The 23,623-nt window shown below is 40.2% G+C and overlaps 3 protein-coding genes across 5 annotated transcripts in view; 1 reads left to right on the top strand and 2 right to left on the bottom strand.

Annotated features, from left to right (window-relative positions):
- The window catches only part of LOC125032126 (SPRY domain-containing protein 7-like), a 9,228-nt gene extending 6,896 nt beyond the window's left edge, over window positions 1-2,332 (top strand). Inside the window, exon 5 of the mRNA XM_047623155.1 lies at window positions 1-2,332. This exon is cut by the window's left edge and continues 1,635 nt beyond it. The gene's annotated coding sequence lies outside the window, so the exon portion shown is untranslated.
- Window positions 2,333-4,380: 2,048 nt separating this feature from the next.
- Window positions 4,381-8,018, bottom strand: LOC125032125 (failed axon connections-like). Of its 3 annotated transcripts, none has more exons than XM_047623152.1 (7): window positions 7,915-8,018; window positions 6,139-6,289; window positions 5,853-5,985; window positions 5,505-5,701; window positions 5,177-5,388; window positions 4,708-4,824; window positions 4,381-4,587 (listed from the first exon to the last, which is right to left on the bottom strand). In XM_047623152.1, exons 2-7 carry the CDS (start codon window positions 6,276-6,278, stop codon window positions 4,496-4,498), a joined length of 891 nt encoding a protein of 296 aa, XP_047479108.1. In that variant the 5' UTR covers window positions 6,279-6,289; window positions 7,915-8,018; the 3' UTR covers window positions 4,381-4,495. The 3 variants fall into 3 exon arrangements, with proteins under 3 accessions (XP_047479108.1, XP_047479110.1, XP_047479109.1); XM_047623154.1 differs by lacking the exon at window positions 7,915-8,018 and adding an exon at window positions 7,255-7,353; XM_047623153.1 differs by lacking the exon at window positions 7,915-8,018 and adding an exon at window positions 6,964-7,191.
- Window positions 8,019-19,018: 11,000 nt separating this feature from the next.
- Window positions 19,019-22,381, bottom strand: LOC125032477 (failed axon connections-like). The gene is made up of 7 exons (XM_047623624.1): window positions 22,320-22,381; window positions 20,753-20,903; window positions 20,467-20,599; window positions 20,119-20,315; window positions 19,799-20,010; window positions 19,344-19,460; window positions 19,019-19,225 (listed from the first exon to the last, which is right to left on the bottom strand). Exons 2-7 carry the CDS (start codon window positions 20,890-20,892, stop codon window positions 19,134-19,136), a joined length of 891 nt encoding a protein of 296 aa, XP_047479580.1. The 5' UTR covers window positions 20,893-20,903; window positions 22,320-22,381; the 3' UTR covers window positions 19,019-19,133.
- Window positions 22,382-23,623: the final 1,242 nt, after the last annotated feature.

Genomic DNA, 23,623 nt, shown 5'->3' with positions numbered 1-23,623 from the left:
TAAATTATTGTTTTTCTTTTCCTTCTTTTAGGACCTATTAAAGTTTTATGTATGGTGTTTCCTGATACAAGAGTGAGACATATATTAGAATAAAAGTGAATTGATCTTGTCAGAAGATGTATAAAACTTGTGCAACTTCCATTTGTTTTGTTTTCTTCCTGTGATATGTCAATGCCTCCACTTTTTCAACTTTTTCTTTGGTTCTTCTTTCTCTCCTTTCTTTTTCTCCCTTCCTTTTCTCCCTCTCTGTCTCCTAATCATCAGCAGCACCATCATTATCATCATCTTCATCTTTCTTCTCTTCCTCCTTCCTCCTTTTTTATATTCCCTTGTAAGTTTTAATGCTTTTCCAGAAAGTGAATGCTAAGTTGTAGCCATTCTTTTATCTTTGAAGATGATTTACATAAGTGATTCTTTTCTTAAGAGTAAAAAAAGGATGAGGGAATTCAAAAGAAAGTTTATGACAATTGAAATTTACACATAAAATTCTCTTTTAATTTTGTGTTACAAGTTTCATTTAGTAGAAACACTTTTCCAAAAAAAATAGAGAAATTCCAGTGTTTAAAATTTTGTATCTCCCGCTTGTCTGTTACTACCCAAAGTTTAATTCATTCCCCTGTGATAATGAATGCTCTCTGACTTTCTCCATGTGAACAGTGAGGAAAACTTGATTCCTGTGGATGTGGGCCTGCCAGTATCATGTAACAAGTGATTCCATGGGTGGTATACCTTGAAAGGCAAAGTGTCGGGTAGAGAAGTAGAATTTTATGTGAAATAGGTGTTGGAGTGTTGTAGTATTTTCTTCAATTAGTGTGCTTAAATGATTGTTACTTACAAAATATGAAGAGTTCATTTTAGGATTAACAGATGGCATTCTCTGTTAATCTTTAAAGCAAGTAAGGGTTTTCACAAAGGTTTTCACAAAGGCAGTGTTGACTATTACATGATTTTAGATAAGCTGTGGAAAGGGTAGTTCTTGATGTTACTAATATTGTAATAATCTATATGTTGTTGATATTGATGCAAGTTTCATATATAAAGTTTAGAAGAAATATATTTGTTTAACTAATTGAAGATTCTTAGGGGTTTATTCTAACATTCCTACTCAGTTGTTTATGGAATTTGTAAAAAAAAAAATATATCTTCCCCTTAATAAGGCAACATATTAAATAGTGACAGAAAGTTCTTTTGTGATTTATTTTGTTTAGTATTTGAATATTAAAGAAAAAATAATTCCCATACTATTGGTAACTACTAAATAAACCAATATATTTTGTTAAAATTATATTACTCTTCACTTATTTTATATTACAGAACAAATAAATATAAATATGAAGTGTTTAGGGATGGGTTCGTAACTGAGTCTAAAATAACTCTATCACACAGTGCTTAACATGATAAGAATTGTGTTAAAATGTACCGTTGCATTTATTATTATTATTATTATATTAATATTATTCATATTCATAATATTATTATTATTATTATTATTATTATTATTACTATTATTATTATTATTACTATTATTATTACTATTACTATTATTATTAATTATTAATATTATTCCATGGGTCACCAAAGAATGTTTAATTTCTGTAAATATTGATTAGAGAAGAGTCTCCTAAGGTTATATATACTAATTAGGCAGCACATGTGAAAGTTTTTGTTGGATTTGCATGATTTTGTCTAGCAGTCTATCAAGAAATTAAAGACAAATGATTTGGTTTATGCCATTATGCAAATTAAAGATAATATATGTAATTTATCCATGTTTAGTAAAATTAATATAAACCTTCTTCACTGCATCACCAAAGATACTGGAAAATACTATAAAAAATTGTGTGTACCGGGCAGTTATATTACAAGTGTCTATGGCTGAGTTATCTTATTCTCTGAGACTGAGGTAGATCTCTTTTATATATTTTGTAAATGTAGTTAATCTTCATAGCTGTGAATATAGATTATCAGGTAGGATACAGTCAATTAAACCTTATACCATATTAATCAATTCAGATGCATTATTTATTTCTCATGATGAGTATGTAATAGGAATTATAGATTTAGGTATGTGCATGTACTATTTCAAAGCAGTTGCATGTGATAACAGCATACTAAACAGATGTGAATTACCAGATAAAATTATTACTACAATATATATTTGTCATAGTGTTCAATATAAATGATTCAAGCAACATATATAACAGCTTTCATCACAAAGCGAATATGTAAAAAGAAAAAGAAAAAAAAAAAATAGCCATTATCATACTGTCCACACACTGACCATTCAATTTGTATTAATTAATAATCCAAGAACAATAAATTTATATTACTATTCCATATTTACTTGACCTCCATTACCTGATTATAAACCATTTATTAATTGTTAGGTATTTAGTCAAGCATCATCCAGGGAAGAATGAAGATTGATGTGGCCCCAAGCTGTGAGGAGCTTGGAGGTCCCTTGTGAAGTTAAAGTAAAGGTATTTTGAAGCTTGAAAAAACAGTGCTTTATACAAGAGCAAAAACAAACAACTCAAATTAATGTAATACTAAATAACTTCTAAAAAGTCATTATAAAATCGGAGGCCCTTTAATTGGTAAATAAGGCCCCCAAGCTTTGGCTTATTTAGCTCTTGTGTAAATCCGGCCCTAGCATCAGCTAATCTGAGCATCATGGAATTAATTTAATTTTACCTCACAGTGGAGGCCACAGATCTAAAACTTACTGGGGACATGATGAACTGAGGGTCAATATGAGCACATCAGTTATTCTTTTATAATTATCACCTTGTCTCTCATATGCATTTCCTTTGTTTTCATTTCTTCCAAGAATTTGGTTTAAAAATTGGGTTTGCAGTCCTCCATGTTTTAGCAAAGAATATAAAAATGAGCATTCTAATTTATTACAACTTTCTAACTTCTCACAACTATATGTAAGATTACTAGTCCCACCTTTGTCCTCATATCCAACATACTGTAATTAATAAGGCACCTTAAAACTTCAACGGCCTTGCTAAAACTCACTGGGACAAGTCTAACATGGTAACATTTGACAATAAATCTATCAGCAATGCATTAGGTATGTGAGCACTGCTGTACCATGTCAATTGCTCTTTTCACATAATTTTTTCTTTATTTTTTTGTAAATTTATCTACTTTTTTGTAAATTTGTCTATATTCTAATTACAATCCTACAATAATTACCATAGTTAGGAGGAAGAAGAAGAAGACAAAGAAGAAGATAATAAAGCAAAAGAAGAAGAAAAAGAAAAGTAAAAGACAGACAAAAAAGTAAAAGACAAGATAAGAAAAGAAAAGAAAAGTAAGAGACAATAAAAGACAAGACAAGGAAAGAAAAAAAAAAAATAGAAGTAGAAGAAAAGAAGATGAGAAAAAGGAAACAATAAAAGAGGTGCAGAAGAGGCTGAGGAGAAGAATAAGAAAAATATACAATTATTGGTTATTGGCCTTGCAAGTGGCAAGATAAGAAAAGGTACCACCTGGCCATTCTTTATAAACCAGTCAGGGAGAAAGATAAGAGTATAGTCATTATAACTAGAAAAATTTCTTCTTTGAACCAGGTTCTCTAAAATTTACAGCTTTAAAAATAAATCAGTTTATTTCTTTTCACTTGCCTTGTATGAATGAATGACTGAATGAATGTACACACGTACACACACGCAAGCACCCACGCACGCACGCATGCGCAAACACACACACACACACACACACACACACACACACACACACACACACACACACACACACACACGCACATATATGTAACATATATTTTTCATGTGTATGAGTATAAGTATTTTATATATTCTTGTTATTTATCAACCTCACTTACTTTACATATAAATTTTCATCTAAGCTCATAGTCATATCAATTTTATGATTAAAAAAAAACACATTTCATAATATTCACATTAAGTTTAAAGCATCTTATATTAATATATTAAACCATTCTTATGATCCTACAATCTTAGTCAAATGCACTTTCTATCAACAATTTATCAGGCAAATTAAAAATATGAAGGCAATGGCCAATCGAAGCACACAGCCACACACCCAAACTTTCTGTGAACGGACTTATTAGATAGTTCATTTTGAGTTTGTTCAAGCAGCCCAAAGTTGTACCCTTACTGTACTACTGGCTAAGTGAGTGAAGCTACAGTGCCTTGTTTGTGTACTATTACATAAGCAGTGCCCATTTACTATTATATCAAATCCTTAAGGTCGTAACTTTTGTAAGAATATAGTCATTAGTCACAAAACTCTGCACTCTGAGGAAAATCCTTAACTACATGGGGAAAGTCCCAAGCCATCATCTTTCTCAGTTCTCTAGATTGTAGCCAACAGAATGACAGACATACAGACATACTATTATTTATTGAGTCCCCAAATCACAATGACAATGAACAATCTTAGAAATGAAGCATTTGACCTGTACAGTCTACAATTTCATATCTATTCAACATTTTCTAAACCTTTATTCTTGAGGTGGATTTAACAGCTTCTTCCAGTCAGGATATATGCGCTCCTTCATCCTGATGCAGTAAGCAGCTAGCTTTGGATATGTAACTGAAAAATAAAAATGGAATTACATACATATTTCTTTTTGTGTCTAGAGGAAACATGATATAAAATACATGCTAGATATATATCAATCCCTATGTTATTTCTCCTTTCTCTTCATCTAACCTTTTATAAGTGTCTCAAAGGGCGAGTCTGTCTCATTCCACATGCCCTGAGCCAAAAATCCAAAAATAATGCAGTCAGTTGAACAGGGCTTGTCACCACCAAAATATTGGCCATCACCTGTAAAAATAATATAATTGTACTAAAATTAAGAAATACATAATATGAAATATGTATTGCAGTAGTAATATATGACTACAGTTTCACTCCCAAAGACAAGCTCCATGTTTAGCTTCTTAAAACAACAATACAAAACAAGCATAAAATTACGTAGTCAAATTCTGAACAAGTAACCTTCAAATAACAGTTTAGAATGGGTGAATTTCTTATCATAAATGATCACAAAATATATTACTTGTTATAACTGTCTGTTAACACTTCATCCACTTCAGTGTTCTACTGTTGATATATGAAAACTTGCTCTTTTTCTTAATGATAAAGTATCAAAACCTGGAATATCTATAAAACTTACCAAGAAGTGTATTAAGGATTTCCATAATTTTCTCAGTCATCTTGACCTGTTCCGCGAATGTATGTCGGGCAATACCTTGTGCTCTTCCTCGCTTTTGTGAGTGGTAGTAGATGAATATTGGGAAAAAGTAATGCAGAAACCAGGTTGGGAATACTTGAGTTTTCTTAAATACCTTGCAGTTTGTATGGTAATACCTATACATGAACAAAATCCTGAAAAAAAAACAAAAAAAAAAAAAAACAGGTAATTGTTAGGTATTAGTAAAGAAATAGAGAATAACAGAAAGATCATATCACTTTCTTGAATGTAGAGTTAGAGAGCATCATACCAGAACAGCTGTTCTTCCAACATGATTCTTATAGCTTCAAGAGTTGCCTTCCTCTCTGGTGTGAGATGGTCATCAAGTTTGACATTAAACTGCTCCGTCAAACGTTCAACTATATGCTGGGAATCCTCAATGTCTTCTCCATTAAGATTGATCCAAGGGCACAAACCTCTTGCTCCAAAAGGCTCTTGGGCGTCAGTCTGTAGAGTGAAATAAAATCTCCTTTACCAAAATATACTGATGCAATGGTATAACACAGGATGTAGTATGGCACAATTTATATTTTTCTTTCTATTTACTGTTAAATAAGCAATAGAGAGTGTACATATCTGCAACATATATTTTACTTACAATATACTTGATTCCGGCCAAACGCATAAAACATTCCACTTTCAAAGCATATGGACTGAGATTTGGGCAATATTTGCCACGCCAAAATTGATGAAGAACTACAACATCCTTGCCTGCAGCATTCCACTCAGCTCTGAAATATTTGCTTACATTAAGATAGTTCACGTGCTGAATTATCATTCCACGCTGGTATAATGAGTGACATCATACATTTTTTTATATAATGATTCTAAATATCAGAATGGATAAAACAATCTGATTGATTGATATACCTAAGTTATCTTACCTTAACTTAGCCTTTTTTCTGTTTTGAAAGAATTTTCTAACACAAATAATGACTCCGAATCCAATGCATATTACAATGCTTCTTCTTATCCATTCATTTGACCAAAGTGTTTCCAGGGAGTCATTCACCAAAATGTTCATCTTCACAATTCCTGCAACAAGAAATTTTATGCAACTGTTACATATTATACAAAATTTCCAAGTGTGCAAAAATAGGCTCCATACTTAACATGCATTAATTACAGTACTTTACTTTATGTAATTATTAAAAGACAATTATAATTTTTCAATGAGTTAGGTTTATATGTATATATCTGCACATATACATATACATACATATATATACTCATATATACATATATATACATATACATATATATACATATGTATACACATATATATACACATATATATACATATATATAAACATATATATACACACACACACATATATATATATATGAATAAATACATATATGAATATATACATTTCTTCATATATAAATATATATACAAATATATTCATATATACATATATATAAATATATATATAAATATATATACGTGTATACATATATATGTGTATATATATAATGTATATAAATATATACATATATATACACACATATATATAATATACATATATATATATGTATATTTATGTGTGTGTATGTATATATATACACATATATATACATATATATAGATAGATAAGTAGATTAATACAAAAATTGATATATAGTTAGATATATACAAATAGAGAAGTAGACAGACATATAGATATTGTAGTATACGGACATGTATAGTCCCCGGGGGCCCCACCTACCAAGAAGGGTAACTTAAGGGCCAAGATCCCTCCCCATGAAGGTCAGTGGGTATCTGTAGGGGAATATGTCCCACGGGGAATAGGACCTTGTGGGATGTCACAGCTGGAAATCTCTTAATGCCAGAGGATGGAGGAAGGAAACGCCCAACAACGAATGTATTTTCACACAGGTAGTGCAAAGGCCGCGGGAGGCAGTGGCGTGTGAAGTTTTAAACATTAAAACTTCACACGTTAATTAAATTAAAATGATAGATATAATACATAAGACATACAAAATACAAAAACATATACCATCTCAATACTACGGACAGTCAGTAAGCGCAACCACACGCACTCACGCAGACACCGCACGCAACCCCACGTAGACATGTGTTTTGCCATACGTATGCGGACAAGTATATGCCGACATTGCAACTGTAAATACAGCTTATACATACACACCCACACATAAATAGTGCACGGACTACGTACGTCCCGGAGAGCGCACGCAATTCCACACTCGTTCACTCAATCACGCGCCGACACTCGCACGCACTAACATACGTAAATACACTTATACATATTCACATACTAATACATATACTCATGCTTGCACACACACGCACGCACATGCTGTGCACGCAACGGGGCGTATGCACACACGGAAGACAAAAACACGGAGCGAGCATCATCTAAGAGGGGGGGGGGGGGCTGAGTACAGTGTGTCATGCTACAATATTATTAGAAATAGGCAACAATATAGGTAACTACATTCATAGACAGAGAAACTTAGGGATAAAAAATGCACACTCATCACTATAACTGAAAATGCAACAAGTCATTCGTCTAATTCATAAATACTCATCAAAGTTCAATTCATAACTAACTCAACTTTCTATATTCCAGCTATTTAAACTCTTCATTCATCAGTTTACAACCTCTGTGAATTTAAAGAACACGTAAAATATTCACCTTTTGGAACGTGTGCTTGCTACAGCTTTCCTTAGTAACTGTGCTGATGGGTGCCGGTCCATTCAGTGCTAAACTGGCGAATTGGCAACTGTATCATGTAATTATTGCCAGTTTACGTCTGTAATTTCGACTTCCTTAATAGTTTTTCGCTGTAAAAAAATGTTTAGTAGTATATATATAGGAAGAGGTGTTTTGAGATCAACAAGGAAAGCAGAGAAGTAGAAACTGATTTGTATTTGTGAACTATTTCGGATGGTCTTCAAGGTCACAAGGTGTCCGGTGCTATCTCTGATTATCACCTATGCAACATGAGTGGTACTATCGGCAATTTAACTTTAAAGTGTAAACATAGCATCAGGTTTGTATTTGAAATGAAAAACACAGATAAAAAAAAATGCTTATAATATAAGCCCGCCCCCCCCCCCTCTCTCTCTCTCTCTCTCTCTCTCTATTACCTTCTTTATGGTTTGGTTTGCGAAGTTCTAGCTTCGCCCGGGCCTTCTAAATATGGCCCGGCCTGTGTCAGCTTTTTACGGCTGTCTCATTGAGTTGTCTGACACTCGGTGCTTACCGTGGCGGCGGGATTGCCAGCAGACGCTCCTGCCGCCATGGTGTAAGCATTTCGCATAGCCTCTTTACCAGCACGGCGGCTGTTGTGGGCGGTCCCTGTCTCAGGAATTATGTATGGTCACAATTTTCTAGGTAGTGGACTAGTGTGGCGTTCGGCTCGCCGCAGTGCTTGCAGCACCTTTCATCGCGTTCGATTGTTGGGATAATCTGCCATGCACAGTGGTAACCTAGGCGCATTCTGTGAAGAATGACTTGGGTACTTCTGTTGCTTACTTCAGAGAGTGCCAGTGGTTCATAGCCTGTGGCGTCTGAGTACCAGCTTGCCAAGGGGGAGGTTCTCGTTTCCTCTCTGTGGAGCTGCCGTAGGAAGGTAAGACCGACCAAGGCACACTTCTCCATAAGTAATTTTCGGCTCGGTTTTATCGTCATGGGATTTGGGGGCATACCCCTGCCAGCGACGGCTAGTCTGTCAGCAAGCTCGTTCCCTCTGATGCCGATGTGGCTTGGGACCCAGTTGATGATAATTCTTCTACCCTGAGCAAGAATTCTCTGTGCCATTGTGAGAATCGTGGTCAGTAGGTAGATGTTGTCTGTGGGTGAGCTGTGCTGAAGACAGTCAATGGCTGCCCTGGAGTCTGTGTGTATGACCACGTGTCCTTCCCTTAGGGACGCGTGGCCTAGGACTCCCATGATTGCAACTGCCTCTGCCTGTAGCGAGGAGGCGTTGTCTGTTACCCTCATGGATCGCGTGGCATCCCTTGCTGCAAAGCCGGCGCCTACAGTGTGGCTCAAGGGATCGACCGATCCATCCGTGTAGTATGTTCTACTACCCGGAGGAGTGATGGCTGCAATAACCCTATGGGCTTCTGCCTTTAGGCTAGGCATGGAATATAGGCTCTTTTTCATCGACAGGCTCATTATGTTGAACTTTATCAGGCTCAGTGCCCACGGCGGGGCTTCGGCAAAGTCGGGGTGTGAGGAGTCCATGCCCTTAGCAAGAAGCTGTTCTTTGAGCTGATGGCGTATCAACACCCTGGCTGTATGAGACGAGCTCGTTGTCTTGTTCGAGGCATCTGACTAATTTTTGTCTTAGGCTTGTGTTCCTGCGAGCCTGGATGACCTTTGACAGGAATTGTGTTGCCATTAGATCGATTCGTGAGTCCAGGGGGAGAAGGTTTGCCTCCATCAGGAGGTTGAGGACCTTCGTCCACCTCGGGGCACCCAGAATGATCCTGGCAGCTTCATTTTGGACCGTTTTTAATTTGTATGTGTGCTTTTTCTTTGCACCATGAGGCATAGTCCACACTGGGCCGGACAGCATGTACATAGAATGATCTTAGTACTTTGTGTCTGGCCCCTATGCGTCTCCCAGTCATTGCTCTCATGACGGACAGTCTTGCTTTGGTTCGGTCAACCAGATACTGGACCTCCTTGTGGAAGAAGAGGGTCCGGTCTATCCTTACCCCAAGGTATAGGTAGTCCTGGACCCATTCTAATTCCACTCCCTGGATTTTCAGTCTTGTGCCTAGAACTCTCTGTCTCAGAGCCATGGCTTTGGATTTGGCTGCAGAGATCTTTAGTCCTGTCCTACAACACTCCTCTGACACGAGGTCCAGACAACGCTGGGCTTTATTCTGGCTGGGCTTTATTCTGGCTGCGTGGTCCAGTGGAGGTGATAGCGAGATCGTCTGCATACGAGATGATTTTGCACCCCACTGGGAGGTTTATCTTGAGGATGCAGGACATTGAAGTGTTGAATAGGGCTGGACTGATAACCCCACCCTGTGGCGTTCCATTTTCGAGCGGCATGTGCTGCGATAGGTGACCCTGGAATTTGACATTGGCAGTCCTGTTCCTGAAGTAGTCACCTATCCAAGCCAAGAGCTTTCCTCTGATTCCCTTCTGGATCAGGCTTTCCTGAATGGCAAGCAGACTTGCCAGTTCAAAAGCCTTCTCCAGGTCAAGGAATACCACCACAGCTGCGCCCTTGCTGATTGTGCTTAGGAGCGTGGCTATGCTGTGTGCTGTGCCCATGCCCCTTGTGAACCCGTGGAGGTGTTCGTGCGGGGGTCCCGTTTTCCATTGAAGCCGGTTTAGTACCATCCTCTCAGCCGTCTTGGCCAGGCAGCTGAGCAGAGAGATGGGGCGGTACTTCCCCGGCTCCTTTGGTTTTGGGACGGGAACTATGGTAGCCCTCTTCCAACTCTGGGGTAGAGTGGAAGTTTCCCAGGACTTGTTGATGAATTGCAAGAGTGCACGCTCACCTGCTAGTCCTAGGTGGGAGATAATGGGGTACGAGATCCCATCAGAGCCCGGGGCTGTGTTGGAACTGGTTTTATAGGCTTTCCTTAGTTCCCTCAGAGAAAAGATAACGTCTGAGTTATCGGGTTCGGCTGCCCTTTCTCTGATCTGAGCGTGTCTGTCTGGCTGTAGACGCTCTTGTCTTGCCCTCAGCTCAGCTGGCAGACTGTTGCTGCTCGTTCTCGCAGAGAACTCGTGCGCCAGTCTGTTAGCCTCTGCTTGGGGGTCGTGATAGGTGCACCTCGGGGCTGAGCGGCTGGTAGCTCGCTTGACCCGTTGCCACAGCTCTGAAAGGGTGGTTTGGTGGTCGAAGGACTCCATTCCAGCCACTTTTCCTGCCTGACTCTGTTGGCAGTTTCCTTGGCATCCGTGACAGCCTCCTTTTGGAGGGATAAGTTGTCAGGGGTTCTTTGCCTTCGGGATAGTTTTCGGCACATGTTCACCCTGTGGTTGACCTCCCTGATCTCGTCATTGAAGTACCAGGCGTCTTTGTGACTTCTGGACCCAGGCCGAGTTTTGGGTATGGTCTGTGAGGCTGCTTCATTAATGGCGTTTAGCAGGCTAGCTTCGAGCACTTCCACATTTTCGCTTTGTGGGGGATCGTTGCATCTCAGACAGAGGGCCAAGGCGTTTTGAAACGCCTGCCAGTTGGCCTTGTCTGTTTTCCATCTTGGATTCGGTCTTAGGATTTCGGCTGGGCCAGCATCCATGAGGGTAGTTATAGTGCCGTAATGGTCACTTGTGACGGTCTCATCGACATGCCAGCCAATCCTCCCCACCAGAGTCGCAGTGGCCAGGGTGAGGTCTAGGACCCCTCCTCTGACATGCATTGGCTCTTGGGTGTTGAGGAGAGCGATCTCAGGGAATGTCTCTAGCACGTTGGCTATGTGATAGCCGGCCGCATCCGGTGCCCGGCAGGGAGCCAGGATGGGGTGGTGTGCATTGAAGTCTCCCCCTATGATCACTTGGTCGTGCAGCAGAAGCACAGACCTGGCTGATGTCTAAGCTTCTACAGCGTGGCCGGCTGTACACGTTGCACAGTTTGAGGGGCCCCCCGGCCAGGTGAACCTCGACGGCAAGGGATTCAACATCGTCTCCACAGTGCGATGCATCTGCTATTGCGCAGTAGGGGATTGTTGCTCTCACAAGGGTGATCAAGCCTCTCTTGCCAGGTGTTCGTGGCAGTGTGAAGGCATGGTACCCTGAGAAGCGAACAGTGTCCACTGTTAATGTCTCCTGGAGCATGACAATGTCAATGTTCCGTGATCGTACTACTGCTTGGAGAAAAGCGTTCTTTGCAGAGAAGCTATTGATGTTCCACTGTAGGATGCTTAGATGGTGTGTCATGATGTTACTCAGTGATAGTTACATCAGACACATCGTCGGAGTCAGACAACTCCATTGCGAGGTCCTCGCTGGTTGAGGGCTCCTCGTCTGTTGTCAGGCTATCCTTGGGTCCACTGGGAGGTGGAGAGCCTTTGGTAGCTCTGACTTTGGTTGCTTCAGCTTTTCTCTCAGGCTTTTTCTTGGCTGGCCTTGCTGGCCTTGCCTGGGCAAGGTCAGCGTGATCTGGCTCTGGCTGCACAGATTCAGCCTGTTTTGACTCTGCCTGTGAAGGCATGGCCTGGTTTGGAGTGGGGAGGGGAGTCTCGTCCTGGGGTGAGGGTGAGGCTGGTTTTGCTCTAACCAGCTTTCTTCCCTTCAGGGCTGCGACAGTCTGGGTCATTGCCGTCATGGCGACCGAAACTGCCTTCTCGGCCTCCTCACTCGACCTCCCCAGGGCTGTTGCTACTGCTGAGACAACAGCAGTTAACAGGAGAGTCATATCGTCCTCGTCAAAGAGGAGATGATCATCTGTTGGGGAGGTTTTTGTGGTGCTCTTAGAACCTTTTTTCTTTAGTTTCTTTTTCTGCACCTTTGGCATTGTCGGAAACTCCTTTTTGTTGGAGACATCCGGTGTCGGCTGGGGGGCGGCTTCCTTCCTCTTAGGAGGTCGGGAGGCCTTTTCGCTTTTGTTCCTTCCCCAGACATGGGTGCCCGGTGGGGCAGGAACAAAGTCTGGTCGGTTTTGAGCAATCTATCGTCGCCTGAGGGCCGCCTCTTTCCTGACAGAGCAAGTCAGGCTCCAGGCATGATGCTTCTTGGCACAGTTGGGACATTTGGCTGTTGTGTCCCTCTTTTCCTCTTTGTATGCCTTGAGGCATACCTCTGTGTTGTGTGCCTTGCTACAGACACCACATTTAGGCTTGGCTGTACAGTTAGCCTGGTGGTGACCGTATTTCTGGCACTTGAAACACCGAAATGGTTCTGGCACATACGTTCGAAGGTTGTAGGTGCTCCAGTTACCCAGATCAAGGGTAGTGGTTGGGGCACCTTTCATGGTCACCAGGACTTGCCTGGTTGGGGTCTACCCCTTCGACATTCGGGAAGCCTGCACGACCTGTGGGTGTGAAGCGATCAGCTCCACATCGTATGAGACTGAGAAGCCAAGTAGCACCATCTTGGTTCTCTTTTCCTGGGGACTTAGTGGGGAAAGACTCACTTTCCTCCCATCGGCTAGCTCCTTCGTTTCCCGGAGGAAATTCAAAGTAGCTTGATCTTTGGGCATTATGATCATGCCCTGATCTCGGGCGACCCGGATCGACAACCGGATTTTCCGTTGCAACTCCAATGCCCTGACCAATTGGTAGGCATTGTCGAAGCCTTCGGGTTTAGCTGGCACTTTGAACTGGGCGAAGCGTTTAGGGGGTCCCGACTCTTCATCAGAGTCGGTCTCCGGCCTCGGACGCTTCGGCCCGCCCTTTCGGTTTTCGGGCTTGTTTGTGGTGGCAGCAGCTGATGCGGCTGGTTCAGCCTGCTCTCCCCTCTCAATCAGGGAGGCCGTCTGAGAACTCAGGGGCCTCCCTGGCTTAGCTGTTGGCCTGGAGAGGCCAGCTCGCGAGTCAAGATGTCTGACTATTCGGTGGACAGACCCATTTGCTTCGGTCTTGTCCACCTTAGCAGCAGGGGTGACAGTATCATCCTGTGCATGGGGCTTTCTTTTGCCACCGGAAGGCACATATGCCTTCATGGTGATTGCCGTGGTCTGGGCCTTGCGCGGTTCGTCAACGTTTGTATCAGTCTGTGGGGGGTGTTTGATTATTTTTTCCATAAATTGGTAAGTGCTTCATCCTCTCACGCCCCCACCCACCACGGAGTCCAACAAGGGGAAGCTGAGTGTCAGAACCAGTGTCTAACAGCAACAGGAGTGATGAGAGGATATACGCAGCAAATAGCCATTGTGACGGCGCTCACGGACCATTGTGAGTGCCAATGGCGACATGACTGCTTGACCCTAGCCTCCCGGGAGAGACCAGCCGATTGACCGTGACCGGGCCGGGAGCAGGCCGCCTGTCTTGCTGGAATAGAGGACCAAAGAGGCGTGTTGCTAGCCGCAGGGCGTACTCGTTCACGGCATCGCTCAACCTCCAGGATTCCCGTCTCCACAGCGCACAAGGCTGCCACGCACTGCAAACGCGTGGGTAGGTGTAAACCCCTGGGGAGAGACCAGAGGGGATGCCCTTCCACCTACGAGACATCATTGTTTGGAGCCCTTTTGCTCAGCCCTCTGAGGCAGCCACCCAAAGGTTGCTTCACTGCAGTGAGGGAAGAGGAGTCTTGCACTTTTACCAGGCAGTTCTTTTCATCCCTCTGAAGCAACCACCCAAAGGTTGTTTCACCTCACTGAGGAAGGAAAGGACCTGTGTCTTTTCAAAGTAGTTCCCCCTTCCCTCTGAAACAGCCACTCAAAGGCTGTTTCACCTCAGTGAGGGAAGGGAGGTTTTGCGTTCTTGTCAGGCACTTCCTTACATTCCTCTGAAGCAACCACCCAAAGGTTGTTTCACCTCAGTGAGGAAGGAAAGGACCTGTGTCTTTTCGAGGGGATTCCTCCTTCCCTCTGAGACAGCCACCCAAAGGCTGTTTCACCTCAGTGAGAGAAGGGAGGTTTTGCACTTTTGCCAGGCAGTTCCTTTCATCCCTCTGAAACAACAATCCAAAGGTTGTTTCAGCTCAGTGAGGGGGGGGGGGGGGCGGTACTCGGAAACCATTCCGGACGTCTAGACGGGAGCGGTCGCCTGTGTGAAGGGCAGGGCCACAAACCGACCAAGAAGCGGGGCGGCACGGGGAATGGTTACCCCGGCGGCCACCGGCCGGCTGCGTGGCGCGAGCCCGCGACCTTTGCTGTGCCCAGCCTCTATTACCTAGTCCTTTTGGGGTGTTGAAATTTCTCACCACCTTTGGTTCTCCCTTAAGTGGGGATGATAGTGAGTTGTATACGCCCCAAACGTGTTTCCACTTTGGCCACTGGAAATAGATTTGTGTTCATTCTCTCCGGAGCGAATTCAGTGTTCGTTATAAGACTAATACTCCCCAGTTTTACGTGTGACTTCCCTTTTGTAAATTTCATTCTATTTCAGTATTATACCAATTGGTTATTATAAATATATGAAGTAACTGTGTACATCTGTATATTTACTTCCACCGTCTGACGAGTCCAATTTCTCCCCTTGGAGAATGCGAATAGTTGCAGACCCTTTTCTCGTCTACTTTGTATGACTACACGAGATTCAATACGATATTAACCAGAATTAAAATATAAAAGATTATTCCGTTTCGGCATCCACGCTCGATCACGGTTGGCACCCAAGAACCCTGGCCTCTCCTGATTGTGCTGACCTAGCATAGAGCAGTTGTGCCCTTGTTTACAAGGCCTGTAGATTACCACCCCTATATCCCCGAGACAAGGTGTCTATAGTGCCTTGTAAAACACTAAAGCCTGCTAATTTCCTTATCTAGTGACTCGAGAATGGCACCTTGCATGAGAGTCGAGCCGTGCTACCTGCTTGATTTAAACTGTGTCAAGTGTACTGTTGTGATAAATATTTTATGGCCCATGTTTGAGCTCCTAAATGGTTAACCTCAGCTCCACTATGACTCGTCTTAGAGCACAAACTTAAAGTGAAGAAGTCTTCCAACCCCATCAAATATCCCTTTGCACCCCATTTTTACAGTGTTTGCTCTCCTTAACACCCTTTTAGTCCTCTCTGAACCCCTGGTCATAAACACCAATCCATGTCCTGCTAGACGCACTCGTGCCTCCCTTTCAGTCGAAGCGTTTTCCACTCCCTCTACGCCCTGTGGCCGTAGATCCTGATATACCACAACTCTCCAGTGAGTGTTCTCGGTAAGGACCTTCTCTCTTCTAATCAGGACTACACCCGGCCGAAGAAGAGGTGGAATGCCCTCTGCCTGACAAACCATCCACAGGCAGGCATCAAGGAATATCTAGTCGATGAGTTAATGTTTTCCCAAGTGGCTCCTCCTTCAGAGTAAAGGCTGCCTGAAAGTCTTGCAATACATTTTCTGCATCTTTCCTCTGGTCTCTAGATAATACCCAACACTATGCCTTTAATTCTTTCAGTAATTTCTGAAAGTGATCCCTCATTGAAAGGCGGATCCTTACATATTTCACCTATTGAGGATCGATCTGATGTGCCTGTTCCAGTGGGTCATCTTCATCGGCACTGTTCGATATTTCCGAGATTACAGCATTTAGTGCTAATTTAGTCAATACTCTCTGTTTCTCATTGTGACCCTCGGCTAACTTCCCAAACGGTTCCATATCCGTATGTTCCATAGGGAATGCCTGGGCTATCCTCCGTTTTTTGGTGGATTAGTACTCGTACTCTACGCCAGCTACAAGATATGACTTTCACCTGATCCTCTGCTTTGTAAATAACAGGACTGATAACACAGTAACTCCTGCAATTGATTTCATTTTACCATCCATTTATCCACCTTTACTTATAACTATATAGCTATAGCTATATAGCTATTCCTGGAGGAATAGTAATGGTTTAGCATACTAAACAGATGTGAATTACCAGATAAAATTATTACTACAATATATATTTATCATAGTGTTCAATATAAATGGTTCAAGCAACATATATAACAGCTTTCATCACAAAGCGAATATGTAAAAAGAAAAAGAAAAATATCAAATAGCCATTATCATACTGTCCACACACTGACCATTTAATTTGTATTAATTAATAATCCAAGAACAGTAAATTTATATTACTATTCCATATTTACTTGACCTCCATTACCTGATTATAAACCATTTATTAATTGTTAGGTATTTAGTCAAGCATCATCCAGGGAAGAATGAAGATTGATGTGGCCCCAAGCTGTGAGAAGCTTGGAGGCCCCTTGTGAAGTTAAAGTAAAGGTATTTTGAAGCTTGAAAAAACAGTGCTTTATACAAGAGCAAAAACAAACAACTCTTTAATTGGTAAATAAGGCCCCAAAGCTTTGGCTTATTTAGCTCTTGTGTAAATCTGGCCCAAGCATCAGCTAATCTGAGCATCATGGAATTAATTTCATTTTACGTCCCAGTGGAGGCCACAGATCTAAAACCTACTGGGAACATGATGAACTGAGGGTTAATATGAGCACTTCAGTCATTCTTTTACAATTAACACCTTGTCTTTCACATGCATTTCCTTTGTTTTGATTTTTTCAAGGATTTGGTTTTGTCAAAATTTTAGGACAGAATGAGTGTTCATGAAGAACTGAACAATTCATATTGCAAGCATTGTTACCCCAAACTTAAAATTGGGTTTACAGTCCTCTGTGTTTTAACAAAGACTATAAAGATGAGCATTCTTATAATTCATTACAACTTTCTAAACTTCTCACATATGCAAGATTACTAGTCCCACCTTTGTCCTCATATCCAACATACTGTAATTAATAAGGCATCTTAAAACTTAAACGGCCTTGCTAAAACTCAGCTCTCACTGGGACAAGTCTAACATGGTAACATTTGACAATAGATCTATCAGCAATTCATTAGGTATGTGAGCACTGCTGTACCATGTCAATTGCTCTTTTCACATAATTTTTTTCTTTCTTTTTTCGTAAATTTATCTCCTTTTTTGTTAATTTGTCTATATTCTAATTGCAATCCTACAATAATTACCATAGTTAGGAGGAAGAAGAAGAAGACAAAGAAGAAGATAATGAAGCAAAAAAAGAAGATAAGAAGAAAAAGAAAAGTAAAAGACAAGACAAAAAATTTAAGACAAGACAAGAGAAGTAAAAGACAAGACAAGAAAAGTAAGAGACAATACAAGACAAGACAAGAAAAGGAAAAAAAAAAAAGTAGAAGAAAAGAAGATGAGAAAAAGGAAACAATAAAAGAGGTGCAGAAGAGGCTGAGGAGAAGAATAAGAAAAAGATACAATTATTGGTTATTGGCCTTGCAAGTGGCAAGATAAGAAAAGGTACCACCTGGCCATTCTTTATAAACCAGTCAGGGAGAAAGATAAGAGTATAGTCATTATAACTAGAAAAATTTCTTCTTTGAACCAGGTTCTCTAAAATTTACAGCTTTAAAAAATAATATGTTTATTTCTTTTCACTTGCCTTGTATGAATGCATGAATGAATGAATGAATGAATGAATGTACATACATACATACACACACGTATGTATACACACGCACGCACGCGCACACACACACACGCACACATATATAACATATATTTCATGTGAATGAGTATAAGTATTTTATATATTCATGTTATTTATTAACCTCACTTACTTCACATATGAATTTGCATCTAAGCTCATAGTCATATAAATGTTATGATTAAAAAAAAACACATTTCATAATATTCACTTGAAGTTGAAAGCTTCTTATATTAATATATTAAGCCATTCTTCTCCAATTGGCAGAATCTACCCTTATGATCCTACAATCTTAGTTTCTATCAACAATTTATTAGGCAAATGTAAAATATGAAGGCAATGGCCATTCCAAGCACACAGCCACACACCCAAACTTTCTGTGCTCACATTTTTTGTAAAAGTTCAAAAAATGATAATAATAATAAAATAATAAGATAAATAAATAAATAAAAACTCAAAGTTGTATGTATGTGCCAACCGTTACTGTACTACTGGCTAAGTGAGTGAAGCTACAGTGCCTTATTTGTGTACTATTACACAAACAGTGCCCATTTACTATTATATCAAATCCTTAAGGTCGTAACTTTTGTAAGAATATAGTCATTAGTCACAAAACTCTGCACTCTGAGGAAAATCCTTAACTACATGGGGAAAGTCCCAAGCCATCATCTTTCTCAGTTCTCTAGATTGTAGCCAACAGAATGACAGACATACAGACATACTATTATTTATTGAGTCCCCAAATCACAATGACAATGAACAATCTTAGAAATGAAGCATTTGACCTGTACAGTCTACAATTTCATATCTATTCAACATTTTCTAAACCTTTATTCTTGAGGTGGATTTAACAGCTTCTTCCAGTCAGGATATATGCGCTCCTTCATCCTGATGCAGTAAGCGGCTAGCTTTGGATATGTAACTGAAAAATAAAAATGGATACATACATATTTCTTTTTGTGTCTAGAGGAAACATAATATAAAATACATGCTAGATATATATCAATCCATGTGTTATTTCTCCTTTCTCTTTATCTAACCTTTGATAAGTGTCTCAAAGGGCGAGTCTGTCTCATTCCACATGCCCTGAGCCAAAAATCCAAAAATAATGCAGTCAGTTGAACAGGGCTTGTCACCACCAAAATATTGGCCATCACCTGTAAAATAATATAATTGCACTAAAATTAAGAAATACATATGAAATATATGTTGCAAGAGTAATACATGACTACAGTTTCACTACCATAGACAAGCTCCATGTTTAGCTTCTTATAACAACAATAAAAAACAAGTATGAAATTTCGTAGTCAAATTCTGAACAAGTAACCTTCAAATAACAGTTTAGAGTGGGTGAATTTCTTATCATAAATGATCACAAAATATATAATTTGTTATAACTGTTTGTTAACACTTCAGTGTTATACAGTTGATATATGAAAACTTGCTCTATTTCTTATTGATAAAGTAACAAAACCTGGAATATCTATAAACTTACCAAGAAGTGTATTAAGGATTTCCATAATTTTCTCGGTCATCTTGACCTGTTCCGCGAATGTATGTCTTGCAATACCTTGTGCTCTTCCTCGCTTTTGTGAGTGGTAGTAGACGAATATTGGGAAATAGTAATGCAGAAACCAGGTTGGGAATACTTGAGTTTTCTTAAATACCTTGCATTTTGTATGGTAAAACCTATACATGAACAAAATCCTGAAAAAAAAACAAAAAAACAGGTAATTGTTAGGTATTAGTAAAGAAATAGAGAATAACAGAATTATCATATTACTTTCTTGAATGTAGAGTTAGAGAGCATCATACCAGAACATCTGTTCTTCCAACATGATTCTTATAGCTTCAAGAGTTGCCTTCCTCTCTGGTGTGATGTGGTCATCAAGTTTGACATTAAACTGCTCCGTCAAACGTTCAACTATATGCTGGGAATCCTCAATGTCTTCTCCATTAACAGTGATCCAAGGGCACAAACCTCTTGCTCCAAAAGGTTCTTGGGCGTCAGTCTGTAGAGTGAAATAAAATCTCCTTTACCAAAATATACTGATGAAATGGTATAACACAGGATGTAGTATGGCACAATTTATATTTGTCTTTCTATTTACTGTTAAATAAGCAATAGAGAGTGTACATATCTGCAACATATATTTTACTTACAATATACTTGATTCCGGCCAAACGCATAAAACATTCCACTTTCAAAGCATATGGACTGAAATTTGGGCAATATTTGCCACGCCAAAATTGATGAAGAACTACAACATCCTTGCCTGCAGCATTCCACTCAGCTCTGAAATATTTGCTTACATTAAGATAGTTCACGTGCTGAATTATCATTCCACGCTGGTATAATGAGTGACATCATACATTTTTTGATATAATGAATCTAAATGTCAGAATGGATAAAGCAATCTGATTGATTGATATACCTAATTTATCTTACCTTAACTTAGCCTTTTTTCTGTTTTGAAAGAATTTTCTAACACAAATAATGACTCCGAATCCAATGCATATTACAATGCTTCTTCTTATCCATTCATTTGACCAGAGTGTTTCCAGGGAGTCATTCACCAAAAGGTTCATCTTCACAATTCCTGCAACAAGAAATTTTATGCAACTGTTACATATTATACACAATTTCCAAGTGTGCAAAAATAGGCTCCATACTTAACATGCATTAATTACAGTACTTTACTTTATGTAATTATAAAAAGACAATTATAATTTTTCAATGAGTTAGGTTTATATGACTTTTGTTATTAGTATGGCAGTATATATGTATACACACGCACATGCACACGCACACGCATGCACGCAAACGCACACGCACACGCACAAGCACACGCTCACACTCACACACACACACGCACACATACACACACGCACATATATACATATATACATACATAGTAGCAGTATGACAGTGACATTAACACACACACACACACACACACTCACACACTCACACATATGTATATATCTGCACATATACATATATACATATATATACTCATATATACATATATATACATATACTTATATATACATATGTATACACATATATATACATATATATACATATATATAAACATATATACACACACACATATATGTATATATATATATATATAATGTGAATAAATACATATATGAATATATACATTTCTACATATATAAATATATATACAAATATATTCATATATACATATACATAAATATATATAAATATATATATATATAAATATATATATACGTATATACATATATATATGTATATATATAATGTACAAAAACATATACAATCTCAATACAACGGACAGTCAGTAAGCGCAACCACACGCACTCACGGAGACACTGCACGCAACCACACGCACTCACGCAGACACCGCACGCAACCACACGCACTCACGCAGACACCGCACGCAACCCCACGTAGACACGTGTTTTGCCATACGTACGCGGACAAGTATATGCCGACATTGCAACTGTAAATACAGCTTATACATACACACCAACACATAAATAGTGCACGGACTACGTGCGTCCCGGAGAGCGCACGCAATTCAACACTCGGTCACTCAATCACGCGCCGACACTCGCATGCACTAACATACGTAAATACACTTATACATATTCACATACTCATACATATACTCATGCTTGCAAACATACGCACGCACATGCTGTGCACGCAACGGGGCGTATGCACACCCGGAAGACAACACACGGAGCGAGCATCATCTAAGAGGCTGAGTACAGTGTGTCACGCTACAATATTATTAGAAATAGGCAACACTATAGGTAACTACATTCATAGACAGAGAAACTTGTGGATAAAAAATGCACACTCATCACTATAACTGAAAATGCAACAAGTCATTCGTCTAATTCATAAATACTCATCAAAGTTCAATTCATAACTAACTCAACTTTCTATATTCCAGCTATTCAAACTTTTCATTCATCCGTTTACAACCTCTGTGAATTTAAAGAACACGTAAAATATTCACCTTTTGGAACGTGTGCTTGCAACAGCTCTCCTTAGTAACTGTGCTGATGGGTGCCGGTCCATTCAGTGCTAAACTGGCGAATTGGCAACTGTATCATGTAATTATTGCCAGTTTACGTTTGTAATTTCGACTTCCTTAATAGTTTTTTCGCTGTAAAAAAAAATGTTTAGTATTATATATATAGGAAGAGGTGTTTTGAGATCAACAAGGAAAGCAGAGAAGTAGAAACTAATTTATATTTGTGAACTATTTCGGATGGTCTTCAAGGTCACAAGGTGTCCGGTGCTATCTCCGATTATCACCTACCAACATGACTGGTACTATCGGCAATTGAACTTTAAAGTGTAAACATAGCATCAAGTTTGTATTTGAAATGAAAAACACAGATAAAAAAAATGCTTATAATATAAGCCCCCCCCCCCCCCTTTCTCTCTCTCTATTACCTTCTTTATGGTTTGGTTTGCGAAGTTCTAGCTTCGCCCGGGCCTTCTAAATATGGCCCGGCCTGTGTCAGCTTTTTACGGCTGTCTCATTGAGTAGTCTGACACTCGGTGCTTACCGTGGCGGCGGGATTGCCAGCAGGCGCTCCTGCCGCCATGGTGTAAGCATTTCGCATAGCCTCTTTACCAGCACGGCGGCTGTTGTGGGTGGTCCCTGTCTCAGGAATTGTGTATGGTCACAATTTTCTAGGTAGTGGACTAGTGTGGCGTTCGGCTCGCCGCAGTGCTTGCAGCACCTTTCATCGCGTTCGATTGTTGGGATAATCTGCCATGCACAGTGGTAACCTAGGCGCATTCTGTGAAGAATGACTTCGGTACCTCTGTTGCTTACTTCAGAGAGTGCCAGTGGTTCATAGCCTGTGGCGTCTGAGTACCAGCTTGCCGAGGGGGAGGTTCTCGTTTCCTCTCTGTGGAGCTGCCGTAGGAAGGTACGACCGACCAAGGCACACTTCTCCATAAGTAATTTTCGGCTCGGTTTTATCGTCATGGGATTTGGGGGCATACCCCTGCCAGCGACGGCTAGTCTGTCAGCAAGCTCGTTCCCTCTGATGCCGATGTGGCTTGGGACCCAGTTGATGATAATTCTTCTACCCTGAGCAAGAATTCTCTGTGCCATTGTGAGAATCGTGGTCAGTAGGTAGATGTTGTCTGTGGGTGAGCTGTGCTGAAGACAGTCAATGGCTGCCCTGGAGTCTGTGTGTATGACCACGTGTTCTTCCCTTAGGGATGCGTGGCCTAGGGCTCCCATGATTGCAACTGCCTCTGCCTGTAGCGAGGAGGCGTTGTCTGTTACCCTCATGGATC

This window comes from Penaeus chinensis, chromosome 14 (genome assembly GCF_019202785.1).
Source record: "Penaeus chinensis breed Huanghai No. 1 chromosome 14, ASM1920278v2, whole genome shotgun sequence".
In the NCBI taxonomy this organism is placed as follows: domain Eukaryota; kingdom Metazoa; phylum Arthropoda; class Malacostraca; order Decapoda; family Penaeidae; genus Penaeus; species Penaeus chinensis.
This window is presented reverse-complemented; position numbering and strand designations above follow the sequence as displayed.

Coding starts and splice junctions, on each gene's coding strand:
- LOC125032125 (XM_047623152.1), bottom strand. CDS start 6,278: ATGAACATTTTGGTGAATGACTCCCTGGAAACACTTTGGTCAAATGAA. Junction 5,986..6,138: donor AGAAAAAAGGCTAAGTTAAG/GTAAGATAACTT, acceptor CAAATATTTCAG/AGCTGAGTGGAATGCTGCAG. Junction 5,389..5,504: donor TTGGAAGAACAGCTGTTCTG/GTATGATGCTCT, acceptor TTTTTTTTTCAG/GATTTTGTTCATGTATAGGT.
- LOC125032477 (XM_047623624.1), bottom strand. CDS start 20,892: ATGAACCTTTTGGTGAATGACTCCCTGGAAACACTCTGGTCAAATGAA. Junction 20,316..20,466: donor TGGCCGGAATCAAGTATATT/GTAAGTAAAATA, acceptor TTCACTCTACAG/ACTGACGCCCAAGAACCTTT. Junction 19,226..19,343: donor CTTTGAGACACTTATCAAAG/GTTAGATAAAGA, acceptor TTTATTTTTCAG/TTACATATCCAAAGCTAGCC.